At 38.4% G+C, this 27,760-nt stretch overlaps 4 protein-coding genes across 4 annotated transcripts; 1 reads left to right on the top strand and 3 right to left on the bottom strand.

The window, feature by feature from the left end:
• Positions 1–4,661: 4,661 nt before the first annotated feature.
• Positions 4,662–5,165, bottom strand: LOC123320960. The gene has a single exon (XM_044908457.1). The coding sequence runs from the start codon at positions 5,163–5,165 to the stop codon at positions 4,662–4,664; it is 504 nt and encodes a 167-aa protein (XP_044764392.1).
• Positions 5,166–10,394: 5,229 nt separating this feature from the next.
• Positions 10,395–13,550, top strand: LOC123320958. The gene has a single exon (XM_044908456.1). The coding sequence runs from the start codon at positions 10,395–10,397 to the stop codon at positions 13,548–13,550; it is 3,156 nt and encodes a 1,051-aa protein (XP_044764391.1).
• A 1,197-nt stretch (positions 13,551–14,747) lies between these two features.
• LOC123320957 lies at positions 14,748–15,614 on the bottom strand. The gene has a single exon (XM_044908455.1). It carries the CDS (start codon positions 15,612–15,614, stop codon positions 14,748–14,750), a length of 867 nt encoding a protein of 288 aa, XP_044764390.1.
• A 4,316-nt stretch (positions 15,615–19,930) lies between these two features.
• Positions 19,931–27,433, bottom strand: LOC123320558. Its single transcript, XM_044907907.1, has 3 exons — positions 27,212–27,433; positions 27,110–27,124; positions 19,931–20,158 (listed from the first exon to the last, which is right to left on the bottom strand). The coding sequence occupies exons 1-3, from the start codon at positions 27,381–27,383 to the stop codon at positions 19,974–19,976; spliced, it is 372 nt and encodes a 123-aa protein (XP_044763842.1). The 5' UTR covers positions 27,384–27,433; the 3' UTR covers positions 19,931–19,973.
• Positions 27,434–27,760: the final 327 nt, after the last annotated feature.

Raw genomic sequence — 27,760 nt, 5'->3', positions numbered from 1 at the left:
GTACCGATCAGACGCTTTTATATTCAGGGTAAGTTTTCGTGGAAAGTTTGGATTTTTGAATTTGAACACTGTGTAGAAAATAGTATTAGGTATCAATTTAAAAAAATTGTTCAACAATATCGTATTTTTTCTAGAATATAACGAAATTTCCACTAATCATACCGAGATACGTCATTCGTCGTTTCGTCATATGATTATATAACGTATTAGTCATTCTATCGCGTGATTTTAGTTGCGCTCCATTATTCGTACCGGTCGGACGCTTTTATTTCCAGGGTAAGTTTTCGTGGAAAGTTTGGATTTTTTAATTTGGACACTCTGTAGAAAATAGTATTAGGTATCAATTCAAGAAAATTAATCAACAATATCGTATTCTTTCTAGAATATACCGAAATTTCCACAAATCATCCCGAGATACGTCATTCGTCGTTTCGTCATCTGATTATACAACGTATTAGTCATTCTATTGCGTGATTTTAGGTTCGGTCCATTGTTCGTACCGATCGTACGCTTTTATATTCAGGGTAAGTTCTCGTGGAAAGTTTGGTTTGTTGAATTTGAACACTCTGTAGGAAATAGTATTAGATATCAATTTAACAAAATTGTTCAACAATATCGTATTTTTTGTAGAATATACCGAAATTCCCACAAATCATCCCGAGATTCGTCATTCGTCGTCTCGACATCGGATTATACAACGTATTAGTCATTCTATTGCGTGATTCTATTTGCGGTGAATTGTTCGTACCGATCGGACACTTTTATATTCGGGTTAAGATTTCGTTGAAATTTTGGATTTTTGAATATGAACACTCTGTAGAAAATAGTATAAGATATCAATTGAACAAAATTTTTCAACAATATATTATTTTTTCTAGAATATACCGAAATTTCCACAAATCATCCCAAGATACGTCATTCGTCGTTTCGTCATCTGATTATACAACGTATTAGTCATTCTTCTGCGTGATTTTAGTTGCGGTTCATTGTTCGTACCGATCGGACGCTTTTATTTTCGGAGTAAATTTGCGTGGAAAGTTTGGATTTTTGAATTAAAACACTGTGTAGAAAATAGTATTAGGTATCAATTTGAAAAAATTGTTCAACAATATCGTATTTTTTCTAGAATATACCGAAATTTCCACAAATCATCCCGAGATACGTCATTCGTTGTTTCGTCATCTGATTATACAACGTATTAGTCATTCTATTGCGTGATTTTAGTTGCGGTCCATTGTTCGTACCGATCGGACTCTTTTATATTCGGGTTAAGATTTCGTTGAAATTTTGGATTTTTGAATTTGAACACTCTGTAGAAAATAGTATTAGACATCAATTTAACAGAATTGTTCAACAATATCATATTTTTTCTAGAATATACCGAAATTTCCACAAATCATCCCGAGATACGTCATTCGTTGTTTCGTCATCTGATTATACAACGTATTAGTCATTCTATTGCGTGATTTCAGTTGCGCTCCATTGTTCGTACCGATCAGACGCTTTTATATTCAGGGTAAGTTTTCGTGGAAAGTTTGGATTTCTGAATTTGAACACTCTGTAGAGAATAGTATTAGGTATCATCACTTTAAAAAAATTGTTCAACAATATCATATTTTTTCTAGAATATAATGAAATTTCCACAAATCATCCCGAGATACGTCATTCGTTGTTTCGTCATCTGATTATACAACGTATTAGTCATTCTATTGCGTGATTTCAGTTGCGCTCCATTGTTCGTACCGATCAGACGCTTTTATATTCAGGGTAAGTTTTCGTAGAAAGTTTGGATTTCTGAATTTGAACACTCTGTAGAAAATAGTATTAGGTATCATCACTTTAAAAAAATTGTTCAACAATATCGTATTTTTTCTAGAATATAACGAAATTTCCACAAATCATCCCGAGATACGTCATTGGTCGTTTCATCATCTGATTATATAACGTATTAGTCATTCTTTCGCGTGATTTCAGTTGCGCTACATTTTTCGTACCGATCGGACGCTTTTATATTCAGGGTAAGTTTTCGTGAAAAATTTGGATTTTTGAATTTGAACACTCTAAAGAAAATAGTCTTAGGTATCAATTTAAAAAAATTGTTCAACAATATCGTATTTTTTCTAGAATATAACGAAATTTCCACAAATCATCCCGAGATACGTCATTCGTCGTTTCGTCATCTGATTATACAACGTATTAGTCATTCTTTCGCGTGATTTCAATTGCGCTCTATTTTTCGTACTGATCGGACGCTTTTATATTCGGGTTAAGATTTCGTTGATATTTTAGATTTTTGAATTTGAACACTCTGTAGAAAATAGTATTAGGTATCAATAAAAAAAAATGTTCAACAATATCGTATTCTTTCTAGAATATACCGAAATTTCCACAAATCATCCCGAGATACGTCATTCGTCGTTTCTTCATCTTATTATACAACGTAATAGTCATTCTATTGCGTGATTTAAGTTGCGGTCCATTGTTCGTACCGATCGGACGCTTTTATATTCGGGTTGAGATTTCGTTGAAATTTTGGATTTTTGAATTTGAACACTCTGTAGACGAATTTAAAAAAATTGTTCAACAATATCGTATTTTTTCTAGAATATACCGAAATTTCCACAAATCATCCCGATCGTACCGATCGGACGCTTTTATATTCGGGTTAAGATTTCGTTGAAATTTTGGATTTTTGAATTTGAACACTCTGTAGAAAATAGTATTAGGTATCAATTCGAAAAAATTGTTCAACAATATCGTATTTTTTCTAGAATATAACGAAATTCCCACAAATCATCCCGAGATACGTCATTCGTCGTTTCGTCATCTGATTATATAACGTATTAGTTATTCTATCGCGTGATTTTATAGTTGAGCTCCATTGTTCTCACCGATCAGACGCTTTTATATTCAGGGTAAGTTTTCGTGGAAAGTTTGAATTTTTGAATTTGAACACTCTGTAGAAAAATGTATTAGTTATCAATTTAAAAAAATTGTTCAACAATATCGTATTTTTTCTAGAATATAAAGAAATTTCCACAAATCATCCCGAGATACGTCATTCGTCGTTTCGTCATCTGATTATACAACGTATTAGTCATTCTATTGCGTGATTTAAGTTGCGCTCCATTGTTCGTACCGATCGGACGCTTTTATATTCAGGGTAAGTTTTCGTGAAAAATTTGGATTTCTGAATTTGAACACTCTGAAGAAAATAGTCTTAGGTATCAATTTAAAAAAATTGTTCAACAATATCGTATTTTTTCTAGAATATACCGAAATTTCCACAAATCAACCCGAAATACGTCATTCGTCGTTTCGTCATCTGATTATACAACGTATTAGTAATTCTATTGCGTGATTTAAGTTGCGCTCCATTGTTCGTACCGATCGGACGCTTTTATATTCAGGGTAAGTTTTCGTGAAAAATTTGGATTTCTGAATTTGAACACTCTGAAGAAAATAGTCTTAGGTATCAATTTAAAAAAATTGTTCAACAATATCGTATTTTTTCTAGAATATACCGAAATTTCCACAAATCAACCCGAGATACGTCATTCGTCGTTTCGTCATCTGATTATATAACGTATTAGTCATTCTATCGCGTGATTTCATTTGCGCTTCATTGTTCGTACCGATCGGACGATTTTATATTCAGGGTGAGTTTTCGTGGAAAGTTTGGATTTTTGAATTAGAACACTCTGTAGAAAATAGTATTAGGTATCAATTCGAAAAAATTTTTCAACAATATTGTATTTTTTTTAGATTAAAACGAAATTTACGGAATTTCCACAGATCATCCCGAGATACGTCATTCGTTGTTTCGTCATCTGATTATATAACGTATTAGTCATTCTAGCGCGTGATTTTTGTTGCGCTCCATTGTTCGTACCGATCGGACGCTTTTATATTCAGGGTAAGTTTTCGGGGAAAGTTTGGTTTTTTGAATTTGAACACTCTGTAGGAAATAGTATTAGGTATCAATTTGAAAAAAATTTTCAACAATATCGTATTTTTCCTAGAATATAACGAAATTTCCACAAATCATCCCGAGATACGTCATTCGTCGTTTCGTCATCTGATTATACAACGTATTAGTCATTCTTTCGCGTGATTTCTGTTGCGCTCCATTTTTCGTACTGATCGGACGCTTTTATATTCGGGTTAAGATTTCGTTGAAATTTTGGATTTTTGAATTTGAACACTCTGTAGAAAATAGTATTAGGTATCAATTAAAAAAAATTGTTCAACAATATCGTATTCTTTCTAGAATATACCGAAATTTCCACAAATCATCCCGAGATACGTCATTCGTCGTTTCGTCATCTTATTATACAACGTAATAGTCATTCTATTGCGTGATTTGAGTTGCGGTCCATTGTTCGTACCGATCGGACGCTTTTATATTCGGGTTGAGATTTCGTTGAAATTTTGGATTTTTGAATTTGAACACTCTGTAGAAGAATTTGAAAAAATTGTTCAACAATATCGTATTTTTTCTAGAATATTATTATTATTATTATTATTATAAAATGGTAAAGAGTTGAGGCTAAGCCTATAAACTCTCAAAAAAGAGAAAAAAAATAAGCATATGAAAAATACACCAAAAAAAGTGAGATACAAAGGAAAAGAAAGGAAACTGACAACTCCACAAGTAGCACTCACTCGCGACGAATCCAAGCATCATAGCTATTCTTAAAGGCATTCACAGAAACTGATTCCACCACCGATGAAGGTAGAGAGTTCCACACCGAAAACACGCGGTTTGTGATAAAATACTGCCTTTGCTGTGTTTTGAAGTTCTCCTTCCTCAGTTTGTAAGCGTGACCTCGAAGACGGTCGTCAAGATTCAACTTGAAGAGACTGCTGAGGTCAACTCCGAAAAAGTTGTGGAGAGCACGGTAGGTTATGATGAGATCCCCACGTTGCCTTCTTTCATCAAACGTAGACAGCTTCATGATGGACAGTCTTTCACCGTAGCTGGGACGCGAAATGCCGTAAGGTATGCGAGTTGCCCGTCGCTGGACGCTTTCCAACAACGCTGAATCCCTAGCCAATAATGGGCCCCAAACAGGGCCTGCAAACTCTAATATAGGTCTTACGTAAAGCTTGTAAAGGGTAGCACACGTGGAGGGATCACACCCACCAAAAGCTTTCTGAAACATGAACAAGGCTCTTTTGGCCTTGCTCACCGTATGGAAAATGTGGTCGGACCAACTTAGGTTCTCCGTAAATGTTGAAGAAAAAATATAAATCTAGCCCTGGATGACAGCGACAGTTGATAATATAATAATTGTTTTCTGTTAATGTCATTTTTATCTCTTAAAAGTTAATATATATTCTGACGACCAGAGGACCTCATTTTTATTTGACCGGTTCTGACGACGAACATTTGGTGCCGAAACTCGTGTATGAATAATCTGAGGAGGAGCGAACGAAATAATAAAGGTCAACCTCCGATACGATTTCCAAGTCAGAGTAAAAAGGTAACCCGCATTTCTACTGAGGAGATAACGTATAGAGAAGAAAATTGTGACACTAAAGACAGATCCGATGACAAATCACACTATACCAAGACAAGTAATTCTTCCAAATCAAGAATACGGATTTTAGAAGTTGAGCTACAGACCCAGAAGGATTTAATGGTTTTAGAAAAACAAAAGGCAGAATTACTTCTACAAATGAAAGAGAAAGAAATACATTCAATGAGAGAAATAGTCAGAAAAACCATTGAATTGGAAAAAGCTAAATTATCAGAAGCATCAGACACATCATGTTCAAGTAGAAAATCTGTTGTAACATCAGAAAAAATATGTCCAGTACAAAAGGTAAAGGAATGGTTGTATGAAGAAAATCCTGTTCATCAAACTAATAACTCTAGCGAAAACATAGCACTACTAACGCAGACCATAGCAGACGGAGTTAATGTACTATCTGGTGTACTGGAAAATTCCAGACGTAATAACTCTTCCCAAGATTTACCATATTTCAATGGGAAATCTGAAGAATGGCCTATTTTCAAAACCGTATTCGAGAGAACAAAGAATAATTATAGTGAGGAAGAAAATCTATCCAGACTTCAAAAATGTCTCAAAGGGGAAGCTCTCGAGGCTGTCGACCGCTGTTGATATCGTTCGAAAATACACATTCTATTATGGAAACCTTAGCGTTGAGATTTGGGCGACCAGAATTCATAATAGAGACAATTCTCAGAAAAATTCGTTTCCTGCCAAATTTGAAAGAAGATGACCAAGCCAGTTTAATCAAATTCGCCACTGAAATTCAAAATTTCAGCGCTACAGCAAAAAATCTCAACATGGAGATCTATCTGAGTAATCCACAAGTATTGAGGGAGCTTCTCAATAAATTACCCACTCATTTGAAGTACAATTGGGCAGTCCATCTGTCTGGAATGAATAATATTGGAATGCCTACTTTAGATATATTTTCTTCGTGGATCCAACATCAAGCTAAAATTCTGAGTATATTTTTACAACCCAAAGCAGATGACAGGAGACGACAAGAAAACTTCAGCCCCAAAGAACTAAGAAACTCCAACAATAGACATGTTCTAACGCAAGTAACACCAAAATGCCAAATTTGTAGTCAAAATCATCAAACTTCAAAATGTAGAGAGATTTTAGAAAGAAGTATCGACAGTCGATGGGAATTGATTACAAAGAAGAAGTTGTGTTTCTCTTGTTTTGGACGACACCAAATTAAATCTTGTAAGATGAGGACAAAATGTGAAATTAACAATTGCACAAAATTCCATCATCATGTCCTACATAAACAAGATTCAGAAGCACAAATCGAGGGTCCGAATAGCCAACCATTCATTGCTGTATCCCGTTACCGGGAATGAATCTACAAAAAGAAGAAGAAGAAAAAAAGAAAAAAAAAAAAAATTCGAAAAGACTTATTATATTATTATTATTATAAGTAATTTCTTAGTGCTAGTTGCGACTGTGTGCCCTCCTGTGACTAAAGAGACCCAACCGTGACCTGCAGATCCTTCCACACTCAGGGCATGGATAGTCACCAACCAGATCTGGCCGCCGCTGTATCCTTCTCGATTCTCCATTATATCTGTTTACCAAAGACCTCCACTGTGACCTGTCTAACGCTAGTTGTTCCCAGTTATGGTTGGCATTAACTGATTTTAGGGATTGATGTAGTGTATCCTTAAACCACTTATACTGGCCTCCTGGTTTCCGGGCTCCCTCAGTGAGTTCGCCGTATAGAGCTACCTTGGGGAGTCTTGTGTCTTGCATCCTCAGAATGTGGCCGCTCCATCTGAGTCGGGCCCTCGTTACTTGAGTCTCAACTGTTGTACAACTCGCGCGCTGCAAGACTTCTGCATTCGAAACTTTGTGGAACCATCTGATGTGCATTATCTGTCTTAGATGACGTTGCTGCGTCTGTTCAAGCTGTTTAATATGTCGCCTGTAGGGAGTCCAGCTTTCGCTTCCGTAAAGAAGCGTTGGGAGGACCACTGCTCTGTAAACAGCTGTCTTGGTCTTCAGATTGAGGTCGTGATTTTGAAACACTCTGTCCTTCAGCTTCCAGAATGCCCGTGATGCCGAATTGATACGGTTGTGTATTTCCGTGTCAAGGTTAGCCCTAGTATTTATGAAGCTTCCCAAGTATTTGAACTGCTCGACCTGTTCTAGAGTTTCATTGTCCAGGCTGATATCTGTTTGAAGGCTTTCTGGCGGACTCACCAGGATTTTGGTCTTATCAATATTGAGTCTAAGGCCTAAAGCTTCGTATATATGTTTATAGGTGTCCATCATTATCTGTAGATCCTCTGAGCTGCTAGCGATGAGTGAACAGTCGTCTGCATATTGAAGTTCCGTGATAAACTTGGTACGGGTTTTTGCTCTGAGGCGCTTCAGGTTAAACAGGCCTCCATCGAATCTGAATCTTATCCCAACACCTCTTACGGGCATGCTCATGTCAGCAATTATCGATACAGCTATCGCGAAAATATTGAACAGTAAAGGCGCTAATACGCAGCCTTGTTTTATTCCAGAGTTGGTTGAGAAATGGTCGGTTGTAGAGCCATTATGCTGTATTCTAGCGGTGTTGTTGGTATGAAGGCTTTTACACACTGCTAGGAATTTTTCGGGTACTCCTAGACGTGCCATGATTTTCCATAGCGCTCTCCGATTCACCGAGTCGAATGCCTTGCTTAAATCGATGAAGGCTGTATAAATCCTTGTTTGTTGTTCACGGGCCTTTTCTTGTAGCTGTCGCAGTGTAAAAATTAGGTCCACCGTACCTCGATTTGGTCGAAAGCCGCACTGGGATTCAGGTAAAAGCTTCTCTAAGAGTGGAACCAGACGATTAGCCATAATCTTCGAGAGAATTTTACCGGCCACGCTAAGCAACGATATGCCTCTGTAATTGTTGCAATTCGACGTATCGCCTTTGTTCTTATAGAGGTTGATAACTAAAGCGTCTCTGAAGTCTTGTGGCACATCTTCCTGTTTCCAGATCTTGCGGAATAGTGTTAGGAGACTATTGAGAATGTCTTCATCTAAGGCTTTGAATATCTCCGCCGGAATGCCGTCTAGACCAGGTAACTTATCATTTTTCATATTTTTGATCGCACTTATGATTTCCGACATTGAGATTTCGTCATCAAGCGATGTCATCGGACTATACGCGGGAAGCAGGTCTAAAATGGATAAATCTGAGTCGTTATTTTGATTCAAGACCTGTGAGTAGTGCTCCTTCCATCTTTCGAGAATTTTTCTATCATCAGTTAGAATAGCTCCTTGAGCATCTCTTATAGGAAAGCTAGCTTTTCTGCTTGGGCCGTAAACAGTTTTAATAGCTTCGAAAAAACGCCTGTAGTCATGGTTATCGGCGTAAGCTTGTATTTCCCTAGCTTTTTCTTTCCACCAGCTGTCCTTGATTTTTCTTATTTCTTGACGGACCTCGCGTTTTATGTTTATGAAACTTATTTGGGCTGTAACATCGCCAGGCTTGTTAATTGCGGTTTTCATCGCTTTGTGTTTTGCATCCAAAAGGGGTGCGATATGAGTTTCGCTGTCGGCAAACCAGTCTGGGGATTTTCGGGAGCGTTCTGTGCCCAGTATTTCTTTCGCTGTATTTGTAAGGGATGACTTGAAACGGAGCCAATGAGTCTCAATGTCGTCGTTATAATCCGGTGGTGTTAGGCTATCTTTGACGGCAGCTGTGAATCTTTCCTTTGTAGAAGGGTGTTGTAGTTTGGAGATTTGAAGGCGCTCTCTTAGATACTTTGGCTTGCGTTGGTATTTTGGGCGCATTGAGATTTTCATTCTCGAGATTACCAGTCTATGATCAGTCCAGCACTCCAGATCTGCTCTGGGTTTAGTGACCAACACCTCGTTCAGATCTTTCCTTCTCACGATCACATAGTCGAGGGTATGCCAATGCCCTGAGCGCGGGTGTCGCCAGGTCCCCCTTGAATTGGGTCTCGTAATAAAATAGGTGTTCGTTATGCACAGATTGTGTTCTGCACAAAGAGCCAGCAGACGTTCTCCATTCGAATTAATGCTGTCTGTGCCGTGTTTCCCTATTATTCCCGGCCATAGTTCTGAGTCTTGACCTCTGCCCACTCTGGCGTTGAAGTCTCCAAGGAGAATAATTCGTTCCTGTTTTGGGATTTTTCTTAATGTAGCAACGAGTGTTTCGTAAAAAGTGTCCTTCAAGTTGTCAGAGGAGTTCAAAGTGGGTGCGTATACTGCAATGATGTTCACAAACGTGTTATTCGCTGCAGGAAAACGTAGGGTCATTAAACGTTCTGAGATACCAACTGGATTTTCGGTAAGTTTGGCGGCCAGGTCGTTTCTAATGGCAAAGCCTACGCCATGTTGTCTTATTTCGCCTTCCGGCAAGCCTTTCCAGAAAAAAGTATACGCTTGTTCTACCAAGCTACCTTCGTCCGAAAAGCGTGTTTCGCTTAAAGCAACTATTGCAATGGATGTTCGTTGCAGTTCCTTATCGATTAGGGCAGTACGCCTCTCTGGTCGGTCGGCCTTGGGGTTGTCTAGCAAGGTTCTGACGTTCCATGCTGCAAAAGCTATGTGCTTTTCCAGCAACCATCATTTTGTTCAACGACTCCTAGTTATAATGAGAAAGTTTTGCTTCGGATTTGTCCAGTTGTTTTATCCGGAGAGAAAAATTCAATCGAAACATATGCCTTGCTTGACGACGGATCTACTGTTTCTCTAATCGAAGACAACCTTGCAGAATATCTGGGATTAAATGGAAAGGAAGATCCATTGAACATTTGCTGGACAAATTCAACAAGTCATATAGATCAAAATTCTCGTCGAGTGAAACTGAAAATAAGGGGACTTTACGAAAACGAAGAATATGAAATCGATGACGTTCGAACTATGACTGGTTTCAGTCTGCCAAGCCAGAATTTCGATTTCTCGAAGATGAAAAATGAATGGTCTCATCTGTCTATTTGTCCACAAAACTTATTTTTCAAGAACGACGTTAGGCCAACTATTTTATTGGGACAAGGTAACTACCATCTCATAATGCCTAGAAAGATTTATGAAGGTCCACCAAATTCACCAATTTTAAGCTGGACTAAACTTGGATGGATTGTTCACGGAAAATTTAGATGCAAAAAGGATATTCTCGACAATTCAAATTCCAATTTCTTTTGTTATCAAGAATCTGAAGATGATTTACATCGGTTGGTCAAAGATTCATTTAAGCTTGATAACTATGGAATTACAAAGCCGAATTACGAAACTTCATTATCGCCGAAGGAGGAAAAGGCACTAAAAATTTTAGAAGAAACAACTGCCTATACAGGAGAACGTTATGAATCTGGACTGTTATGGGCCACAGAAAACTTCAGATTTCCTCCCAGTTATAACAACGCTCTAAGTCGACTTCATGGAATAGAACGTAAATTGGATCGAGACCCAATATTAGCGGAAGAATACTGTCGAAAAATAGATGAATATTTAAACAAAAATTACGTCAAGAAATCAAGTGTAGAAGAGGCAGCCCAAACACACAATAGAACTTATTATTTGCCACACTTTGGAGTGCGCAATCCAAATAAACCTGGAAAATTGCGTTTAGTGTTCGATGCTGCAGCAAAAAGTCATGGAGTATCCTTGAACGATGCTTTACTAACTGGACCCGATCTCTTGAATTCACTACCAGCGGTCCTCATGAAATTTAGACAGCATGCCATCGCCTTTGTTGGAGACATAAAAGAAATGTTTCATGAAATTAACATAAAAACAGAAGATGTCGATTCTCAAAGGTTTCTTTGGCGTGGAATGGAGAGGCATAGAAAACCAGACACCTACATCATGAAAGCAATGACTTTTGGAGCAACTTGTTCACCATCGACTGCCCTTTATGTGGTGAAATTGAATTCCAGAAGATTTGAAGATCAATATCCTGAAGCTAGTAAAGCAATTTGTACCAAGGAATACATGGACGACCATTTAGACTGCTGTGAAACAATTGATAGTGCTATTAACAGAATTCAGCAAGTAATTGAAATTCATGAAGCAGGTGGATTTGTTATATGTAATTGGATCAGTAATTCGAAAGAAGTTTTAGACAATATCCCTGAAGATCTCAAAGCCCACAGTGACAAACAGTTGAATTCAGATGATGGCCTCGCTACAGAGAGGATTTTAGGAATGTGGTGGGACGCGAAAACAGATACGTTTATTTTTCGAGTTAATGAATCAAAATTTGAAAATATTCATTTAAAAAGTCCAACAGAGAGAGAGATATTGAGAGTTGTGATGAGTATCTTCGACCCACTAGGATTTGTATCACCAATATTAGTGGCTGGCAGAATTTTATTACAAAATATTTGGCGTTCAAATATTACCTGGGATGAACATCTACCAAGAGATCTTCAAGCAAAATGGGAAATCTGGCTCCAGTTACTAAATAATGTGAAGACGTTCAAAATTTCAAGGTGTTATTTACCACTCTCAAGCAGTTATGGATCTACGGAACTCCACATATTCGTTGATGCCAGTGAAGAAGCCTATTCAGCAGCAGTTTATTTGAGAAACGAAAGTGGTCCAATAATCTCAGTTTCCCTAATTATATCGAAAAATCGCGTTGCCCCCCTGAAAGGAATTTCAATACCACGTCTGGAACTGCTTGGATCTCGGCTTGCTGAAACAGTTCAAAATTCCCTGGAAGTAGAAATAAAAGGAAGAATGTTTTGGTCTGATTCCCAGTCTGTTCTTCATTGGATAAAATCCGACTCCAAAAAATATAAACAATTTGTAGCGAACAGAATCACAGAAATCCATGATCTCACAAGAACCGATGAATGGAAATGGATATCGACTGACTTGAATCCTGCCGACCTAGCGACTCGCTTCTGCAAGAAAAAATTTCTAACATTGAATTCATTATGGTTAGAAGGTCCACCATTCTTGAAAAACTGTAAATCCGAATGGCCAGACCAACCTCGTATATTTTTGAATCATAAGTCTGATTTAGAACTGACGAAGGAGTATGTGACTGTTCATATGGAGAATTGCGTCTGGATTATTCCGAATTCATATATTAACAGATTGTCATCCTGGTTGAAATATCTTAGATGCACTGCTTGGACTATTCGTTTCACAAGGAACTTGAAAAGTCCTAAAAAAATTCGAAACACACTGAATAGAACATTGGATGTGCCTGAACTCACCTTAGAAGAAATTGAAGAGGCAGAAAAAATGACTCTAATTGCAATACAGTTTTCCCTATTTCCAGAAGAAGTGAAGCACCTGCAGAGTAAAAAAGCCTTGAAAAAATCAAGCAAACTGTTTCCATTGTCACCTTTCCTTGATGAAGATGGAATAATTAAGATGAGGAGTCGTTTGGAAGCATCTTCTGAAATTGACCGAATGACGAAATTTCCTGTAATCCTAGATGATTGTAAAGCAGTAAGATTGTTGGTACAACATGTGCATAAACGATTTTTACATCAAGGAACAGAATCTGTTACAATGGAACTAAGAAAAAAATTTTGGATTTTTAAGATTAAAACAATTGTCAAGAAAGTAAAAAATACTTGTCTTTGGTGTAAGAGACGAGATTCCAAACCTGAAGTACCAGAAATGGGACCATTACCCCAGTGTAGAGTGACGAAACCTCCACATCCTTTCTTTTACACAGGAATGGATTTCTTCGGACCCATCGAAGTTGCTGTAGGACGAAGACATGAAAAACGTTGGTGTTTATTATTCACTTGCATGTCTGTCAGAGCTATTCACATTGAAGTCGCTCATTCGCTAACAACAGACAGTTGTATAATGGCCATACAAAGATTCACCAGCCGCAGACCTTGTCCACGAGAAATCTTCTCTGATTGTGGTACAAACTTTATACGTACTAATAGAGAGTTACAGCAACAAGTGAAACATTTGGATCATCAAAAAATTCAGAAGACCCTTATTCATATGGAAGAAGGTATCAAGTGGAATTTCAATCCAGCACGAACACCACACATGGGAGGTTGCTGGGAGAGGTTGATTAGATCTGTCAAAAAGGCTTGAGCGCAGTACTTACTTCACAATATCCTAAAGATGAAACACTACAGACACTCCTTTCTTATGTAGAAAATATCGTCAATTCTAGACCGCTTACTCCCATTTCTTTGGACGCAACTGATGGAGCACCATTAACTCCCAACCATTTTTTATTGGGAGGCAATTTTTATTTGTTCCTATCTACAAATTTTCAAGAAGACGATATATTTTCCAGAAAACAATGGAGAAAAGTTGGCAGATCACTTTTGGCGACGTTGGTTGAAAGAATATTTACCTACCTTGACTAAGCGCTCAAAATGGTTCCTGAAAGCGAGACCTCTCAAAATCGACGACCTCGTTATAATATGTGACGATGACTTACCTAGAAATTCTTGGCCAATGGGTAGAATCATTCAGGTATTTCCGGGAAAAGATGGGCAAATCCGATCAGCGGAAATCAAGACCAATCGAGGAGTTTTAAGAAGACCAGCAGTTAAAATTGCTGTCATCGGGGTGGAGAATGTTGAGGAAAAAATATAAATCTAGCCCTGGATGACAGCGACAGTTGATAATATAATAATTGTTTTCTGTTAATGTCATTTTTATCTCTTAAAAGTTAATATATATTCTGACGACCAGAGGACCTCATTTTTATTTGACCGGTTCTGACGACGAACAGTAACAATGACACCAAGGTCAGCATGACTACTACAAGTTGAAATGGGTTTGTTGTTCAGGAAGTACTGACGGCGAGGATTGTGGGCACCCAAGTGCAGAACAACACACTTCTCATAGTTAAGCGATAATCTCCACTCTCGGCACCAACGGTTCAATTTCTCCAGGTCTTCTTGAATTAGACGAGCTGCCACGTTGGGATTCCCGAACAATTTGGTATCATCGGCAAATTGAGAACACCGAGATTTGAAGATCCTAGGTAGATCGGAGATGTACAGGAGGAAAAGCAGTGGATCCAAAACAGAGCCCTGCGGAACTCCACTTCCAACAGGTCTTACCGAAGAGACAGATTTACCGACACGAACCTGAAAGGTTCGATTGGTTAGAAAAGCTTTAATCCATGAAAGCAGGAGGCCACGGATTCCAAGATGTTCGAGCTTGCGCAGAAGAAGATCATGTGGAACACGGTCGAATGCTCTAGAGAAATCCAGGTAAACAATATCAACTGGGGAAGCTTTATCTAAAGACTCAGACCAGGAATTAATGCATTCAAGCAGGAGTAATGACTGATCTGCCAGGAAGGAAGCCGTGTTGACATTCGGGAATAAGGTTGCTGCTAAGTGCAAACTGGAGGACACTATTCTGTATAATTTTCTCACATACCTTCGCCACAACCGGTACCAAACTAATTGGACGATAATTTTCTGCGTTATATTTATCTCCTTTTTTGTAAATTGGAGTTACAAGTGCATTTCGCCAGGCAGAGGGTAGACTAGATGTTTCTAGAGAACGTGCGTATATTATAGAAAGAGGATAGGAAAGAGGTTGGGCACACTCCTTAAGTACTGTAGCAGAAATACCATCGGCACCAGGAGAAGAGTTAACAATGAGAGCTGAACGGTGGGCTTCAACGACTGCAGGGCTGAAAGTAGACTCGGTTATTTCCAGAAAATTCCTGTCAACGTTCAATGGTGGAAGTTGGTGGGTCCCTTTTGTGAAAGAGGCAGCAAAGGTATCAGCCATCACGTCCGCTGTCTCTTCGGGGCCGGAGCAAGGAGTGTTGTTAGAATTAAGAACCAACGGTATGTCGACTTTAGAGTTAAGGGCTGATCTCACGTATTTAAAGAATTTTTTATTGTTCTTTGAGTGTATAAGCTTGGATTCGTAGTTCTTTTTGGCATTGGCAATTACTGAAGAGAGTAAGTTGGAGACACTTCGATGGTCTTCGTAGTCTCTTATTTGTTTACGGCGTAGATAACGTTGCCATATGGACTTCTTGTGACGTATTAGCCTAAGGATATTTTGGTCGATCCAGGGCTTCGCTAGTATGTGAACAATATTCCTTTTAAACGAGCATTCTTTTGTGAAGTTACGAAGTGTCGTTGTGAACACAGCCCACATTTCCTCAACATCCATGGAAGGCGTGAGAAGAGTACTCCAGTCGACCTCTCCAAGTCTGCGACATAGCTGATGGTAGTCTATGAATTCAAGTTGTTTTCTTGACTTCTTGGATGAAATTCGAGATTTCAGTTGAATAGTGGAGAGTAGAATAATGTGGTCCGACTTGCCCAGAGGTGGATATTGTTCAATTTTCTGCACAGGGTCGGCGTCGTTCGTATACCGAAATTTCCACAAATCATCCCGATCGTACCGATCGGACGCTTTTATATTCGGGTTAAGATTTCGTTGAAATTTTGGATTTTTGAATTTGAACACTCTGTAGAAAATAGTATTAGGTATCAATTCGAAAAAATTGTTCAACAATATCGTATTTTTTCTAGAATATAACGAAATTTCCACAAATCATCCCGAGATACGTCATTCGTCGTTTCGTCATCTGATTATATAACGTATTAGTCATTCTATCGCGTGATTTTATAGTTGCGCTCCATTGTTCTCACCGATCGGACGCTTTTATATTCAGGGTAAGTTTTCGTGGAAAGTTTGGATTTTTGAATTTGAACATTCTGTAGAAAAATGTATTAGTTATCAATTTAAAAAAATTGTTCAACAATATCGTATTTTTTCTAGAATATAAAGAAATTCAAACAAATCATCCCTAGATACGTCATTCGTCGTTTCGTCATCTGATTATATAACGTATTAGTCATTCTATTGCGTGGTTTCAGTTGCGGTCGATTGTTCGTACCGATCGTACGCTTTTATATTCAGGGTAAAGTTTCGTGGAAAGTTTGGTTTGTTGAATTTGAGCAGTCTGTAGAAAATAGTATCAGGTGTCAATTCAAAAAAATTGTTCAAGAATATTGTATTTTTTCTAGAATATATCGAAATTTCTACAAATCATCCCGAGATACGTCATTCGTCGTTTCGTCATCTGATTTCATAACGTATTAGTCATTCCATTGCGTGATTTTAGTTGCGCTTCATTGTTCGTGCCGATCGGACGCTTTTATATTCAGGGTAAGTTTTCGTGGAAAGTGTGGATTTTTGAATTTGAACACTCTGAAGAAAATAGTATTAGGTATCAATTAAAAAAAAATGTTCAACTATATCGTATTTTTTCTAGAATATACCGAAATTTCCACAAATCAACCCGAAATACGTCATTCGTCGTTTCGTCATCTGATTATACAACGTATTAGTCATTCTATTGCGTGATTTAAGTTGCGCTCCATTGTTCGTACCGATCGGACGCTTTTATATTCAGGGTAAGTTTTCGTGGAAAGTTTGGATTTTTGAATTTGAACACTCTGTAGAAAATAGTATTAGGTATCAATTCGAAAAAATTGTTCAACAATATCGTATTTTTTCTAGAATATAAAGAAATTTTCACAAATCATTCCGAGATACGTCATTCGTCGTTTCGTCATCTGATTATATAACGTATTAGTCATTCTATCGCGTGATTTTATAGTTGCGCCTCATTGTTCTCACCGATCGGACGCTTGTATATTCAGGGTAAGTTTTCGTGGAAAGTTTGGACTTTTGAATTTGAACACTCTGTAGAAAAATGTATTAGTTATCAATTTAACAAAATTGTTCAACAATATCGTATTTTTTCTAGAATATTAAGAAATTTCCACAAATCATCCCTAGATACGTCATTCGTCGTTTCGTCATCTGATTATATAACGTATTAGTCATTCTATTGCGTGATTTAAGTTGCGGTCGATTGTTCGTACCGATCGGACGCTTTTATATTCGGGTTAAGATTTCGTTGAAATTTTGAATTTTTGAATTTGAACACTCTGTAGAAAATACTATTAGATATAAATTCAACAAAATTGTTCAACAATATCGTATTTTTTCTAGAATATAACGAAATTTCCACAAATCATCCCAAGATACGTCATTCGTCGTTTCGTCATCTGATTATACAACGTATTGGTCATTCTTTTGCGTGATTTTAGTTGCGGTTCATTGTTCGTACCGATCGGACGCTTTTATATTCGGAGTAAGTTTTCGTGGAAAGTTTGTATTTTTGAATTTGAACACTCTGTAGAAAATAGTATTAGGTTTCAATTTAAAAAAATTGTTCAACAATATCATATTTTTTCTAAAATATAACGAAATTTCCACAAATCATCCCGAGATACGTCATTCGTCGTTTCGTCATCTGATTATATGAGGTATTAGTCATTATAACGCGTGATTTTAGTTGCGCTCCATTGTTCGTACCGATCGGACGCTTTTATATTCAGGAAAAGTTTTCGTGGGAAGTTTGGATTGTTGAATTTAAACACTCTGTAGAAAATAGTATTAGGTATCAATTTAAAAAAATTTTTCAACAATATCGTATTTTTTCGAGAATATAACGAAATTTCCACAAATCAACCCGAGATACGTCATTCGTCGTTTCGTCATCTGATTATATAACGTATTAGTCATTCTATCGCGTGATTTTAGTTGCGCTCCATTGTTCGTACCGATCAGACGCTTTAATATTCAGGGTAAGTTTTCGTGGAAAGTTTGGATTTTTGAATTTGAACACTGTGTAGAAAATAGTATTAGGTATCAATTTAAAAAAATTGTTCAACAATATCGTATTTTTTCTAGAATATAACGAAATTTCCACTAATCATCCCGAGATACGTCATTCGTCGTTTCGTCATATGATTATATAACGTATTAGTCATTCTATCGCGTGATTTTAGTTGCGCTCCATTATTCGTACCGATCGAACGCTTTTATTTCCAGGGTAAGTTTCCGTGGAAAGTTTGGATTTTTTAATTTGGACACTCTGTAGAAAATAGTATTAGGTATCAATTCAAGAAAATTAATCAACAATATCGTATTCTTTCTAGAATATACCGAAATTTCCACAAATCATCCCGAGATACGTCATTCGTCGTTTCGTCATCTGATTATACAACGTATTAGTCATTCTATTGCGTGATTTTAGGTTCGGTCCATTGTTCGTACCGATCGTACGCTTTTATATTCGGAGTAAATTTGCGTGGAAAGTTTGGATTTTTGAATTTAAACACGCTGTAGAAAATAGTATTAGACATCAATTTAACAAAATTGTTCAACAATATCGTATTTTTTCTAGAATATACCGAAATTACTACAAATCATCCCATGATACGTCATTCGTCGTTTCGTCATCTGATTATATAACGTATTAGTCATTCTATCGCCTGATTTCAGTTGCGCTCCATTGTTCGTACCGATCGGACGCTTTTATATTCAGGGTAAGTTTTCGTGGAAAGTTTGGATTTCTGAATTTGAATACTCTATAGAAAATAGTTTTAGGTATCAATTTAAAAAAATTGTTCAACAATATCGTATTTCCTCTAGAATTTAACGAAATTTCCACAAATCATCCCGAGATACGTCATTCGTCGTTTCGTCATCTGATTATATAATGTATTCGTCATTCTATCACGTGATCTTAGTTGCGCTCCATTGTTCGTACCGATCGGACGCAAGTATATTCGGAGTAAGTTTTCGTGGAAAGTTTGGATTTTTGAATTTGAACACTCTGTAAAAAATAGTATTAGGTATCAATTTGAAAAAATTGTTCAACAATATCGTATTTTTTCTAGAATATAACGAAATTTTCACAAATCATCCCGAGATTCGTCATTCGTCGTTTCGTCATCTGATTATATAACGTACTAGCTGGCCCGGCGAACTTTGTTTCGCCTCAGAGATACATAAAGTTGTATTAACTAACCATTGGTATTTTTTCAAGTAGGAGATATATTAGGCGAAATTAAAGTAGATACAAAATATACAAATAATTTAATTACATTGAAAAAGGTATGTACATTTTTATTCACATGAAACGACTCAACTTTATTGAAGCGTAACATTATTGTTGTGCATATTTAATTTAACTTTTTGTTTTCAATGTTTCAAAAATTCTCTCATTGTAGTACCTTATGATGAACCGCATTTTCAGTTTTCTCCGAGGTGCGAGAATAAATAGAGCAGAAGGTAAAGACGCAACATACAACTGGCCATGAAAAAAACCACACACACTGAAGGGCTGGTCTTGTGATTTGTTAATTTTCATGGCAACGACATACGTTGTTTTGTACTAACCTACACAAGTCCTACTTTTTTTATATACTGAGTGAATAAGCTGTAATGCTTATTGATGAAAATTTTTATTGAAAAGTACAAATTACATATTATACTGTTGCTTCAATACAACCTATCCGTAGTGTTAATAGGTACAATATGAGGAAATTGGAATGTAGCAGCTGTGTTGAATAAAGAGTTACATTGGCATTAATTGAAGGTTATAAAGTTGAAACTCAAAATATTTTATAACATTTGTATATTTTCAATTAACAAAAAGTTCAACTAACTTAGTGCCATTGGATGTACAATATTTTTGGTTACTCCTTGAGGAATATACACAAACAAATTGGATGGTTTGCCAACCCTTGAACATGCAACGTACAATTGACCGTGAGAAAAGCACGGATTTTCCAAATCCAATCCACAAATCGTCATTGTTTGACCTTGTGACTTATTAATTGTCATAGCAAATGCCAAGCGTATTGGAAATTGTAGACGTTTGAATGGGATAGGTGAATCTGAAGGAATCATTGGGATTCGTAGTAACAGTACAACTTCACCTTGAAATTTGCCACTCAATATAGTGGCTTCAAGAATATTACCCATGATTTTTTTTATAACCAACCGCTTACCATTACATAATTTTGGTGCATTCAAATTTCGAAGCAAAATTATTGGTGAGCCAATCTTCAATCGCAAGTTGTGTGGTGGCATTCCAGGTAAATCAAGTGAATTTAAAAATTCTACAGGATAGTTGACAATTTCATCTGCATCAACAACAGTGTCAATTGATTTGAATGTAATTTCATCACCAGGCAATGACTGTTGTATTTTGAAATTGATTGCGTCAACATCTAAATTTTTTGCGGCTAAAATAGCTCGCTCACGTAGCCATGCATGATTAGTGAAATTTCTCCGTAAATCTGGAAAGATACTATTTATCAAATCATCCTCAGTACCCACTATGTTACAAAAATTTTCCGGGAGTTTAATACATTGCGTATTTTCGTACAATTGAATTCTACGATTACCAATATCTAGCAATTGTTCGGAGAATCTCGACACTAATGGATCATTTTGAATTTGAACTCGCATATTTATGGTAAGGCATAATTTAGTGACACTTCGCCATAGATATGACTCCTTCAAACATGCGTTCATTTCGTCCACATATGTAGCACGTGGAATGACAGGCAATGTCTGTCTGAAATCCCCAGATAACAGTACTAAAGCACCACCGAAAAGCCTAGTATTATTTCTGATGTCTTTCAGCGACCTGTCTAGAGCTTCAAGCGAATGTTTGTGGGCCATCGTACATTCATCCCAGATAATGATTTTGCATTTTCTCAAAACTTCAGCCATGCCAGAATGCTTCTTAATATTACACATTGCATCGGGATTTGTGTGAATATTCAAAGGAAATTTAAGAGCTGAATGCGCAGTCCGTCCTCCATCAAGTAAGGTTGCTGCAATTCCTGATGAAGCAATTGCCAATGCAATATGATTTTCTAATCGAATGCGTGCAAGGATCAGTGAGATGAGGAATGTCTTACCAGTGCCACCTGGTGCATCCAAAAAAAAGAAGCCACCTTGTCGAGCTGCAACTGATAAGTTAATTTCATCATATACATTTCGTTGCTCATCAGTAAGAAATTGTTCTGTATCAGCAACAAAATTTGCCAAGGAAGGCATGTCGAACTGGTGTTCACGTTGAACATCGCTGTTAATGATATCTGCTGGTGAGCGGTTCGGCGCTGGCATGCCAAAATGGATGAGCGGCATGTTCGAAATTAGAATACAAATCTCTTCAATCATTATTAATGATTCGTTATATATTTCAGTCGAAAATTGGATATTGGGAGGATGGGTTTACTGTAAACCGAAATCGATCGCCGAAGTATAAATTCATTCATTCATTCATTCATTGCTGTATCCCGTTACCGGGAATAAATCTACAAAAAGAAGGAGGAAAAAAAAAAAAAAAAAAATTCGAACAGACTTGTAACTTCTTAGTGCTAGTTGCGACTGTGTGCCCTCCTGTGACTAAAGAGACCCAACCGTGACCTGCAGATCCTTCCACACTCAGGGCATGGATAGTCTCCAACCAGATCTGACCGCCGCTGTATCCTTCTCGATTCTCCATTATAACTGTGGACCAAAGACCTCCACTGTGACCTGTCTAATGCTAGTTGTTCCCAGTTATGATTAGCATTAACTGATTTTAGGGATTGATGTAGTGTATCCTTAAACCGCTTATACTGGCCTCCTGGTTTCCGGGCTCCCTCAGTGAGTTCGCCGTATAGAGCTATTTTGGGGAGTCTTGTGTCTTGCATCCTCAGAATGTGGCCGCTCCATCTGAGTCGGGCCCTCGTTACTTGAGTCTCAATTGTTGTACATCTCGCGCGCTGCAAGACTTCTGCATTCGAAACTTTGTGGAACCATCTGATGTGCATTATCTGTCTTAGATGACGTTGCTGCGTCTGTTCAAGCTGTTTAATATGTCGCCTGTAGGGAGTCCAGCTTTCGCTTCCGTAAAGAAGCGTTGGGAGGACCACTGCTCTGTAAACAGCTGTCTTGGTCTTCAGATTGAGGTCGTGATTTTGGAACACTCTGTCCTTCAGCTTCCAGAATGCCCGTGATGCCGAATTGATACGGTTGTGTATTTCCGTGTCAAGGTTAGCCCTAGCATTTATGAAGCCTCCCAAGTATCCGAACTGCTCGACCTGTTCTAGAGTTTCATTGTCCAGGCTGATATCTGTTTGAAGGCTTTCTGGCGGACTTACCAGGATTTTGGTCTTGTCAATATTGAGTCTAAGGCCTAAAGCTTCGTATATATGTTTATAGGTGTCCATCATTATCTGTAGATCCTCTGAGCTGCTAGCCATGAGTGAACAGTCGTCTGCATATTGAAGTTCCGTGATAAACTTGGTACGGGTTTTTGCTCTGAGGCGCTTCAGGTTGAACAGGCCTCCAACAAATCTGAATCTCATCCCAACACCTCTTACGGGCATGCTCATGTCAGCAATTATCGATACAGCTATGGCGAAAATATTGAACAGTAAAGGCGCTAATACGCAGCCTTGTTTTATTCCAGAGTTGGTTGAGAAATGGTCGGTTGTAGAGCCATCATGCTGTACTCTAGCGGTGTTGTTGGTATGAAGGCTTTTACACACTGCTAGGAATTTTTCGGGTACTCCTAGACGTGCCATGATTTTCCAGAGCGCTCTCCGATTCACCGAGTCGAATGCCTTGCTTAAATCGATGAAGGCTGTATAAATCCTTGATTGTTGTTCACGGGCCTTTTCTTGTAGCTGTCGCAGTGTAAAAATTAGGTCCACCGTACCTCGATTTGGTCGAAAGCCGCACTGGGATTCAGGTAAAAGCCTCTCCAAGAGTGGAACCAGACGATTAGCCATAATCTTCGAGAGAATTTTACCGGCCACATTAAGCAACGATATGCCCCTATAATTGTTGCAATTCAACGTATCGCCTTTGTTCTTATAGAGGTTGATAACTAAAGCGTCTCTGAAGTCTTGTGGCACATCTCCCTGTTCCCAGATCTTGCGGAATAGTATTAGGAGACTATTGACAATGTCCTCATCCAAGGCTTTGAATATCTCCGCCGGAATGCCGTCTAGACCAGTTGACTTATCATTTTTCATATTTTTAATCGCGCTTATGATTTCCGACATTGAAATTTCGTCATCAAGCGATGTCATCGGACTATACGCGGGAAGCAGGTCTAAAATGGATAAATCCGAGTCGTTATTTTGATTCAAGACCTGTGAGTAATGTTCCTTCCATCTTTCGAGAATTTTTCTATCATCAGTTAGAAGCATCTCTTATAGGAAAGCTAGCTTTTCTGCTTGGACCGTAAACAGTTTTAATAGCTTCGAAAAAACGCCTGTAGTCATGGTTATCGGCGTAAGCTTGTATTTTCCTAGCTTTTTCTTTCCACCAGCTGTCCTTGATTTTTCTTATTTCTTGACGGACCTCGCGTTTTATGTTTATGAAACCTATTTGGGCTGCAACATCGCCAGGCTTGTTAATTGCGGTTTTCATCGCTTTGTGTTTTGCGTCCAAAAGGGGTGCGATATGAGTTTCGCTGTCGGCAAACCAGTCTGGGGATTTTCGGGAGCGTTCTGTGCCCAGTATTTCTTTCGCTGTATTTGTAAGGGATGACTTGAAACGGAGCCAATGAGTCTCAATGTCGTCGTTATAATCCGATGGTGTTAGGCTATCTTTGACGGCAGCTGTGAATCTGTCCTTTGTAGAAGGGTTTTGTAGTTTGGATATTTGAAGGCGCTCTCTTAGATACTTCGGCTTGCGTTGGTATTTTGGGCGCATTGAGATTTTCATTCTCGAGATTACCAGCCTATGATCAGTCCAGCACTCCAGATCTGCTCTGGGTTTAGTGACCAACACCTCTTTCAGATCTTTCCTTCTCACGATCACATAGTCGAGGGTATGCCAATGCCCTGAGCGCGGGTGGCGCCAGGTCCCCCTTGAATTGGGTCTCGTAATAAAATAGGTGTTCGTTATACACAGATTGTGTTCTGCACAAAGAGCCAGCAGACGTTCTCCATTCGAATTGATGCTGTCTGTGCCGTGTTTCCCTATTATTCCCGGCCATAGTTTTGAGTCTTGACCTCTGCCCACTCTAGCGTTGAAGTCTCCAAGGAGAATAATTCGTTCCCGTTTTGGGATTTTACTTAATGTAGCAACGAGTGTTTCGTAAAAAGTTTCCTTTAAGTTGTCAGAGGAGTTCAAAGTGGGTGCGTATACTGCAATGATGTTCACAAACGTGTTATTCGCTGCAGGAAAACGTAGGGTCATTAAACGTTCTGAGATACCAACTGGATTTTCGGTAAGTTTGGCGGCCAGGTCGTTTCTAATGGCAAAGCCTACGCCATGTTGTCTGATTTCGCCTTCCGGCAAGCCTTTCCAGAAAAATGTATACGCTTGTTCTACCAAGCTACCTTCGTCCGAAAAGCGTGTTTCACTTAAAGCAACTATTGCAATGGATGTTCGTTGCAGTTCCTTATCGATTAGGGCAGTACGCCTCTCTGGTCGGTCGGCCTTGGGGTTGTCTAGCAAGGTTCTGACGTTCCATGCTGCAAAAGCTATGTGCTTTTCATTGGTGTTTGTTCGATGATTCACTCGCTCAGGCACCCTCCCCCGGAGATCCGAATGGGAGGGTATTTTACCTCCGGATACGAATTTTGTCCTGTTCGATTGATCCATCTTTTTGTAGGAGCTGCGTTAGAAGGTGTTCAAAAGCTGCACTGGTAACGCTGTCAGTGCAACTTTGGTTGCGGCTACGACTAGATTATCTTGTGGCACAGGTATCCTGAGACGACAAGGTCTGAGACGTAACTTGAGCAACGCAGAGAGCCATTTCCTGCTCAAGCCAATGTTTAGGCTACGTAATTGTGGGAAACAGAGTTATACCGCTCATGTTCGGTCGCCAGAGCCTCGTTCGTAAGAACAGGGTGCACCGCGAGTAGGTGAGGTTGGCATTTGAGAGGAGAGGCTATAAAACGCATCCTTTCCCCTTACACCCCTAAGGGGTGTATAAATCATATAGTGTGTTTTTCCACCCATCCTTTAAATACCATACACACTGATGGAAGAATTTATTAGTAAAATTGGATATTGGGATTTTGATTAGTAATTCTAATCCGATGCAAAATATCTTCACTCATTGAGTCTTTATATTTATTCCACAGAGTAGATGCTTCGGACGGGAAACACATTGTTAATATTATGGAATATAATTGACGAATTTGCTGTGGATTCGAACAAAGTTCAGCATCTGCTAGTGTGAGATCCCAGTGGTTATCATCTTCCAATAAATGTAATTCACGACAAGCATCGAAGAAAGTGTCGTATAAGATACCATTGACTTTTCGCAAATATTGGAAGGACGTCGGCCCGGGAATGTTAACCAACAACAAACGCAGAAAAAAACATTCACGTTGTTTAGGATGAACAGTATATAATCGGCCTAAAGTATTTGCCATAAACATATTGGGGAATTCTGGTACTGAAACACCTCGTTTCTGTCGTTCCCAATTTTTTGATTGTTTGTTCCACGTCAAATATTTAGGAACATCAGTATACATCAAGGTCTTCGCGAAATGACCGACAAAATCTTGTCGATTACAAAGTTTGAAAAACTCCGTCAGAGTTGTTTTTGGAGCTGTTAAAGCTTGTTGCAGAGCAGTCTGTTCCGTGAAATAAACACGCTGTCCATTTTCAAGATGCACAGCCAAATGTATAACAGCAGGATCCCTTTCATGTATTGGGAAATTGAAAATACGCCAAATAGCTTCGTTACTACTTATGTATCGGCCCATTTGATAACGTGTTATTTCGTCATTGTCGTTTACATTTTGAACACCAAATATAGATTTATCGCTGCCCTTATGAACGTAATTACAAATGTACTTGATGGACTTCACAGAACTGCATAACTCGACGTTTATATGTGCTTTGAAGGTTTTGCACAGCAACGGTGAATATGGAACCACCCAGCGATTATCAATGTCTACTCTTGAACCGTTTGATAGTCGTAATTCATATGATTGGCCACCATTGTCTATGTCTCTACGACGGTAAGATGGATAGCCATCGATATTGGTGATTGTATCAGGTAGACATGGTTTTGGGAAACGTTTCGTACATTTTCCATTGTCCAAACATGGTGACGTCATGTTTAAAGTACCACATGGACCGTGGATCATGTTAGTGGTAACAATGTCAAACAATTCTTGATCGATATTCTTATCCGGAATTTCCGCAGAAATAATTTGGTCAATTTCTTCTGGGCGTACTCTATCTACCAACCAAATCAAAATATGCGCATGTGGCAAACCTCGTTTCTGCCATTCCACAGAGTAAAGCCAGCAACGTGTTTTGCCAAATACCGAGTGATGTGTGATCAAATTTATCAAAGATTTCAGTGAACACACGCGCGGTGATGTCATGGCGATGCATTGAGGATTGACCTGACAACAGCAAATTTTTAATTTCATTCCAGTTGGGATTACACGTAAAAGTGATGAATAGATCAGGCCGGCCGTATGCACGTACATAAGTCATGGCGTCTTGAATATATTCTTGCATATGTCGTGGGCTGTCAGTATATGATGATGGAAGAATATATGCGGTACCGATGTTGTTGATGTCATTTGTTGCATCTACGTTACCTATTATGGCGTCACGTAAATGAATGTACTCCTCAGAACGAAGTTGTGCTTGATTAAACTTTAAATATCGTAATCTCTCACTTTCGATTTTCACATATATATCAACAATGTACTGATGAAATAGCTGCCGGCATCGAAGAATGTTATTATATTCATTAGCACGAATCATTAACCGGTATGCGTAGAAGTTCATCGCGCTAACTTTTTTGGTTAGTTCCACACCTGGAAAAAAGAAAATAGACCTACATGAGATACACCAAAGTTGTTAGTGCGACAAAAAATATAAAATAATCTATGAGTTGTACCTACCTGTCGTTGGATTCCTTTGTTTAATGTCGAAATGATAACCATCCTCTCCTTCCCAAAATATCAACGGATACTGCAATGCATCATAAGAACGATGATTGTCTTGAATTATTTGCACCGTGTTATCCCTGCGTTGTATGCGTATATCTCGACGTTCCGATGGGTCACCAGCCATAACAACTGCAACTTCATTAATAGTTGGAACATTATATGTGCCTGCGTGCTCTCCATGCGGTACTTTATCTGCTTTAATGACAATGGCGTAGTTGTCGTTTTGCAGTCTGTTGGAGAAAGTCTTGAACAACCGTAGCAAGTGATTATTATTCAGCAAAAGTGTTTCCAAAATTTCTACAATTTCTCGCTCCTGCATCTGGTCTATATGTTTGTATGCGCAGCGTGTATGAGTTCGTTGTTCCTCATCTCCCATAAAGTAGATTTGTAGAAATTTGGGATCAGCTTCAGGCATTGGAAGCAATGAACCAATTTGATGATACACTTGACCTTGAATCTTAAAAGTTGATTCAAAATTGCGACCATCATTATTGTGAATAA

Source organism: Coccinella septempunctata, chromosome 9, assembly GCF_907165205.1.
Source record: "Coccinella septempunctata chromosome 9, icCocSept1.1, whole genome shotgun sequence".
Taxonomy (NCBI): Eukaryota; Metazoa; Arthropoda; class Insecta; order Coleoptera; family Coccinellidae; genus Coccinella; species Coccinella septempunctata.
This window is presented reverse-complemented; position numbering and strand designations above follow the sequence as displayed.

Excerpts from the sequence above, each read along its gene's own strand:
- LOC123320960 (XM_044908457.1), bottom strand. The coding sequence starts at position 5,165 with ATGTTTCAGAAAGCTTTTGGTGGGTGTGATCCCTCCACGTGTGCTACC.
- LOC123320958 (XM_044908456.1), top strand. The coding sequence starts at position 10,395 with ATGACTGGTTTCAGTCTGCCAAGCCAGAATTTCGATTTCTCGAAGATG.
- LOC123320957 (XM_044908455.1), bottom strand. The coding sequence starts at position 15,614 with ATGGATGTTGAGGAAATGTGGGCTGTGTTCACAACGACACTTCGTAAC.
- LOC123320558 (XM_044907907.1), bottom strand. The coding sequence starts at position 27,383 with ATGGCTGGTGACCCATCGGAACGTCGAGATATACGCATACAACGCAGG.